General features: G+C 35.8%; 1 protein-coding gene across 1 annotated transcript; it reads left to right on the top strand.

The window, feature by feature from the left end:
• Positions 1–1,553: 1,553 nt before the first annotated feature.
• On the top strand, positions 1,554–2,519 carry LOC106879492 (caspase-7). The gene has a single exon (XM_052976897.1). The coding sequence runs from the start codon at positions 1,554–1,556 to the stop codon at positions 2,517–2,519; it is 966 nt and encodes a 321-aa protein (XP_052832857.1).
• The last annotated feature ends 4,576 nt before the right edge of the window (positions 2,520–7,095 follow it).

Here is a 7,095-nt window from a genome sequence, read left to right as displayed (position 1 = left end):
CAGAGTGCACAATAGGTCTCATTGTTGAAGGAATATTGGAATAAGATACTTTAAGCCTATTTTTCTCGCCAAAGCTTTTTGTGCTGTCCAGTCACGAAGCATTTCCTCACCGTTATGACAAACAATATGAGGGCCCCATGTTTTGTGTTGATCAACTCGGAGAATTCCAAAATAGGCTTTATGAGCTTGAGTCACAAGTGATGTGGTTTTGCGCCTTTCACGGATAAGTGTGAAGGAGCCACAGATATAATAGAAGCCATCAAGATTATTCACACATCTGTGTCTACTTGAAGAAATCATGATCAGATCTGAAAAAACACAATTATCAATTCTTTGAAAGTAGGATATATGTATCTCAATATGTCAAATTTAACTATAAAAGTATACAAAGGTTAATCTCCAAATTGCAAGAAATCTAGAGCATGAAGAGCAAAACCGATTACAGATTTGAGATACAACAGAATAATAGTTTCAACTTCCGCTGTGTGGACAATGGTGACATTCGATTGTTTGAAATTACACAACTTTACTTGCTTGTAACTCCTTGTAATTCTTCATAAAGGATAAACCAGCGAGCTTTTCATCATCACCAAGCAAAATTATAATGGAAATCGTCTCTTCGATCCATAGCTGGAAATCGAAACTCTAGCCTCGATTTTTCTACCAGATCCTTTCCATCGTTATTGGGATTAGGACTTAGAAATTTGTTAATGTCAACCGCTAAGCTTAGATAAGTTCTATTGTTTAACTCAACATTTTTGGGTAAAATACAAGTTAACAGAAGTAAACTAATTCATTTGCCATTCTACTCCGATCCACATTCAACAATCCAACAATTCGAATCCTCTCAGAATATTCGGGAACAATCGTTTTCGCTTTCAGACGCTGCTGCACGTTATAGCATTTTTAGCAAACCACCTCTTCCTAACATCTGCAACAGACTCAGTTGTTACTAAATGTGCGCTCGTTTTGTCTTTATTATTTTCCCCTTAGCACTGTAAAACAGCCGACTACTACAGCATTTTGTATTCTGACCGTAACATCGAATTAACAGGAAAATAAAATCTGTAAGAAATAACTTCCTTCTTTCTCTTCATTTTAATGGTGCATATTTCTCTGACTCAAGAAGATCAAATGTTTTCAATGGGACAGAATCAGTTAGAACTATGTCAAATGCACATTTTCTAAAAGTATTCTGGTGAAACAATTTAATCGCTGGAATTAGATAACTTTAAATATTTGTAATTTCGTTGTTATTGGTTTCTAAAGAAAAAATAACTCTAATTTATGTCATCAGAGGAAAACTATCCAGAACTTTGAAGGAAATTTAATTGAGTCAAGGAAATTTAACAAGAGCCATTGAAATATATGTGTTTGTAAATAACTGGACTTAGTTCCTGAAGTCTTCGAAGTAACCTGACTACATAACCCGAAACGTTTATCTTCGTAAACCAGGAGGTTAAGAGGTGGACAGTTTGGCTTTCTTTTCTCATGAAATAATTGGTATTATTTACAGTTTCACATTCTTGTAATATTCAAAGTTTTATATAAACATGAATGCTGAACAACTGTACTATATTTCTAAGAATCAATTTCAAAAACTCCGAGTTGATTTTGTAAAATATTTGGACGATATAGATTCATTTTTAGATGAAGCTTTAGCCAATGGTTTATTGACTGAGAACAATATAGATGGAATAATGTCTGAAAGAGATTCTAACAATCAGAAGCGACGGTTACACAATATCCTACATAAGAAACTACCAGATGGGTCCCGTGAATTTGTGTCGGCTTTGAAAAAGTCAGAACATAATGAAATACTCAAACTATTAGACGAGCAGACAGTCTACCCGATGAAATTCAAAACACATGGCCGTGTTATATTAATAAATAATGGGAAATTTGACGATGAGGAGAAGTACCAGGAAAGGTTCGGAAGTGAAAAGGATGTGGAGGGTATTACGAAACTTTTCACTGATTTCAATTTCGATGTTCATCTTTATTCTAATAAAACGGCCGAGGAAATGGAAGATATAATTCTAAAAGAAGCTGCAGAAAGTACAGCCCGTGAAGATTGTTTCGTTATGTTCTTGATGTCACATGGGGTTTTAGGGAATATTGTTGGAATTGATGGTGAGAAATTACCTTATTCCTCTATTAACAAAACACTAAAGAAGAGTGCTCACCTGAAAAACAAACCTAAACTCATTTATGTAAATACTTGTGAAATTAATCCTACTGAGAAAGATATCAAGAAATATTTCAACGTTCCACATCTATATGTTACTTTTGCCACTGTTCCAGAAAACCTAGCTTTCCGATCTGATGAAAGCGGTTCTGTTTTCATCAAAAGTTTACTCACTGTTTATGAAAGGAACAAAGAAGAATGTGACATCTCATCATTATCACTTGATATAAATTCACAAGTTTCTAAGGAAAGCAATCAGATTTCTGAGGATCGGGCTTCAAGTTCTTTTTCTACCTTGAAGAAAAATGTGATACTTCGAGCCACAGATTAACCACATTCCGTCCCTATTCTCTCTTCTCCTTTCATTAAAATATAAAGAAATCGAACAACAATGGTATGTACATTAAACCTTTACAAATTCGCCCCTATCCACAACATTATCTGTTATTCTTCGATTCCATTTCACCTGACTAATAATTATTTCTGATTTCGGTACAAAACCAACAATTTAAAGAGGAGGCTTTATCAAACACCATTCTCTACAGAACTTTCTTTTATTTTATAAATACAAACGATTTTTGGTCAGATGCAAGGGAGGTAACTATAGCAGTAGAACATCCAAGGTGCTATAAAGTATCAATAGAGCTTTTGCCCCAGCATGGCCTTGGTTGGCTTAAAGGAAGCGGAGGGGATCTAGTATGTTTGGTCGCCGGCATCAATTCTGTTCGAATTGATTTCATATTCATTGTAATGAACTACGTGAAAATTATTTTCGCTATAAATCAATAAAGTGTTATTGAAAATTTTGGGTATTTTTAGCCAATCGTAAACCACAAACACATTCATACCTGTTTCCATTGTAACAAGCGAGACATGAGAATTCCTTTGTGTGCGACAAAGCACGTATTGACAAATATTTTCCACTCATTGAAGTGGTTGTCAGATGTGCTAAAAATAGCAGCCAAACAGGCCTTAAATCATGCACCCAAAAATTTTTTTGTTTTATTTTTGGACAATTGCATGAATTCCGATGAGTGGAATACATATTCGCATTTTTTTTCCTGAAAATAGCAAAAAATAAAGAAACTTATGAGGGATTATATGGCGAGCGGAGAGCAAAATTTGATTTGCCTATAGTTGACAAAGTGACAGCTTCCATATTCTGTTTCCTGACTGGGTGAAAAGGATCAAACTTTAAACGTCCATAACTTTTTAAAGAAAATTTCCTGGAAAAATTTCAATAACGCCAGCAATTCAGTTTGGAAAAGTATGTTATTGTGCCAAATTTTTAAAAATTTGGCTGAACTTAAATTTTTGATATGCTGGCAACCAAACAAACTAGATCCGAGCAAAGAATATAGAATGTGAGGCGAGTTAGATCTCAGATCATTACATACTTATAAAACTATCGTCATAAACTAGTTCAAAGAAGGTTTTCCTTCAAACTCTAATCTAATCGCCGTCTAATCCGTTAACCACAGCTGTCCAACAATTAAGACGCGTTGTTTGATATTTGGTGAAGACAACATCCAGCTGTCGACGTCATTCGACACTGCCGCAGTTTTGTACTCAATACAAAATAAGACATCTATATTTTTATATATTCTCTTTTACTCTTTTACTTGTTTCAGTCATTTGACTGCGGCCATGCTGGAGCACCGCCTTTAGTCGAGCAAATCGACCCCAGGACTTATTCTTTGGAAGCCTAGTACTTATTCTATCGATCTTGTTTGCCGAACCGCTAAGTTACGGGGACGTAAACACACCAGCATCGGTTGTCAAGCGATGTTGGGCGGACAAACTCACATACATATATATATATATATACACACACATATATACGACAGGTTTCTTTCAGTTTCCGTCTACCAAATCCACTCACAAGGCTTTGGTCGGCCCGAGGCTATAGTAGAAGACACTTGCCCAAGATGCCACGCAGTGGGACTGAACCCAAAACCATGTGGTTGGTAAGCAAGCTAAAGGAATTAATAATAGGATATTAAAATTCATAACAATCTTCCATGCTGAGTGAAAAGTTAGTTACGGTGCATTCAAAGCGTATAGCCCCTGAGAGAAAAAAAAAGCGTCCTGATCTCAATTTCCTCGTTACTTTTTGTCCTTGAATAGTTGTCGCTTTGTTACTTGTATTATTTTCGTTCAGGTATTTTTCGCAAGTTTTGTTGCCTGTACTATTCTCTTTCGGGTCCTCTTCGCTAGTTTGCTAATCAGCTCACGTCTCCACGTGCCGGACTATTGGTGTATAGTCAGGGTCACTTCCTTGTTGATTTATTATTCGTGGATCTTTTTCTGTATCGAACACAGTTTGTCTAGTTAGCCCTGGTCGTTTTTGTGTGTTATCTTTGCTTCCTTCATTGAAAGATTCTCCCGCTGGAGCGAGATTGTGTGTTGACATTGTATCTATTCGCCCGTTTCCAACAATTCAACTTTCTACAAGTGGATCCCCCTTATTTCTGACATGCCAACGATGCAGTATTGTGCTTCCGGTATTCTGGAGAAATTCAGGTAGAATGGTTCGCACTGTCGATGATCTTGAAAATTTAAACATTCGCTCATGAGGGTTTGTGTTGGTAGCTGTACAGAGGAGTCCTCTCATGGCAGATAGTACCATAGGAAGAGCTGTCAACCATTATCCTTTATCTGGTTGTAGGGAACTAAGTGCTAGATTTATGGTCTTCCTTTCACATTGACTGTTGCTTTGAGGTCGATAGGGAGATGTTCTAGTTTCTATTGACCCGTTAGCGTGAAAGAAGTCCTGGAGCTTCTTATTATCAAATTGGGTTTCTCTGTCAGAGTGGATGCAACTTGATGACCCAAATAATGGAAAGAGGTTGAGCAGATGGGAAAATACTGTTTTGATGCTCATCTCTTTGCGTGGGTATGCGGCTTCCCTGAATTACGTCCTCTGAAAGTAATCTATCTATTTCCTGCTTAATTAATTCTGCGCCTCTAGGACTGTGTCTTGAAGTTGTTTTTCGCTTGTCGTCGTAGCCGCCAGGGGTCACTACATAACTCCCCTCTCAGATGAACAGTCGATAAGCAGAATGTAGCGATCCAGGGCAGATACGAAACACATCGAGGTAACAGAAACATGTGCTTGCAGACAGGTAGTAAAATAGAAAAAGCAATACATGCATCATGATAGATATAGAATATAATTGCAGAGTTTGGCGCAGTAAACCTTTAGCTACACAGCTATGCACATCAAATTAAATGCAAAACATGGAAAATGAAAATACAATGTGAAAACATGCACAGGAACAATGTTTGTGAATAACGTTCTTTGAAAAAAAAAAATAACAAACAGTTTGTGGGATCTTTCTGATTTGGCGGACACCATTGTTTTCAAACGAAACACTTTCAAACTTGGGACACTGGTAGAATGTGTCATATAAAACATCTTTTACTCTTAGTGTTGTTGAGAAAAGGTTATATATTTTAAAGTTATTTCGTGTTAAAGTTTTTTTTTTTTTTTTACAATATTAATTGTAAAAGAAAAGGCAGATAATACAGCCTGTGAAGATTGTTTCGTTATGTTCAATAAGGAATATTATTGGAATTGATGATAAGGAATCATCTTATTCCACTATTAATATAATTGTAAAGAGTACTCAGTTGAACGACAAACCAAAATTCGTTTATATAAATACTTGTCAAATTAAACCTAATAAGAATAATGTCGCGAAAGATACCGATGCTTGTCCAACTAATAAAAATACTTGTCAAAGTGAACCTCAAGTCAAAGAGGACGCGGAATGTAGCAAAGGTGGTGAAACTAATTCAGAAAAGGAAGACGTGAAGCAATATTTCAATGTTCCAGATCTATATGTTACTTTTGCCACTGTTCCAGAAAGCAAGGCTTTCCGAACTGAGGAAAGTGGTTCTGTTTTCATCAAAAGTTTACTCACTGTTTATGAAAGGAACAAAGAAAAATGTGACATCTCATCATTATCACCTGATATAAATGCACAAGTTTCTAAGGAAAGCAAAAAGATTTCCATAGAACAGACTTCAAGTTTTTATTCCACCTTGAAGAAAAAGGTGACACTTCGAGCCACAGATTAACCACATTCCGTCCCTATTCTCTCTTCTTCTTTCATTAAAATATCAAGAAATCGAACAACAATGGTAGGTACGTTAAACCTTTCCAAATTCGCCCCTATCCATAACGTAATCTGTCCTTCTAGGATTCCACTTCACCTGACTAACAATTATTTCTGATATCATTCAAAACCTACAATTTAAAGAGGGGGACTTATCAGACACCGTTCTCTGCAGAACTGTATTTTATTTTATAAATACAAACGATATTTCTTTTTAATTCCCTGAGAAGTTGCTGTTGTTTTATGCGATTGAAAACGAACTGGTTTCCATTACATTCTGGTCAGATGCAAGGGAGGTCTAACGCCTCTCCAGTAAAAAAAATCCAAGTTGCTATACACTATATTAGTGGCTTTTGCTCCAGCATGGCCTTGGTCGCGATGGCTAAGACCTCAGATCATTAAATATATATATATATATGGTAATCTTCAAGTTTAGGGGGATAAAAAAATTAATAAAAATATTCAAGGGAAGTAACTGAACGTCTTACCAGTATTCTCCGTACATCTCTGTTTATAAATAAATCACACACGTGATTTGATTGACGTTAGGGTTAGGGTGTGATTTATTTATAAACAGCTAGAAGAAAACGGATAATACTGGTAAGTCGTTCAGTTATTTCCCTTGAATATTTTTATTTATTTTTTTTATCCCCCTAAACTTGAAGATTACCTATATATATATAATTATATGTATTTATTTTATCCTAATAAATAATAATTCGGATAGAATAAATAGGTTAATAGAAACCAAGGTAGCAAAGATCACAAAATAACTGTGGTGTAATT

The sequence above is a fragment of the Octopus bimaculoides genome, chromosome 26 (assembly GCF_001194135.2).
Source record: "Octopus bimaculoides isolate UCB-OBI-ISO-001 chromosome 26, ASM119413v2, whole genome shotgun sequence".
In the NCBI taxonomy this organism is placed as follows: Eukaryota; Metazoa; Mollusca; class Cephalopoda; order Octopoda; family Octopodidae; genus Octopus; species Octopus bimaculoides.
This window is presented reverse-complemented; position numbering and strand designations above follow the sequence as displayed.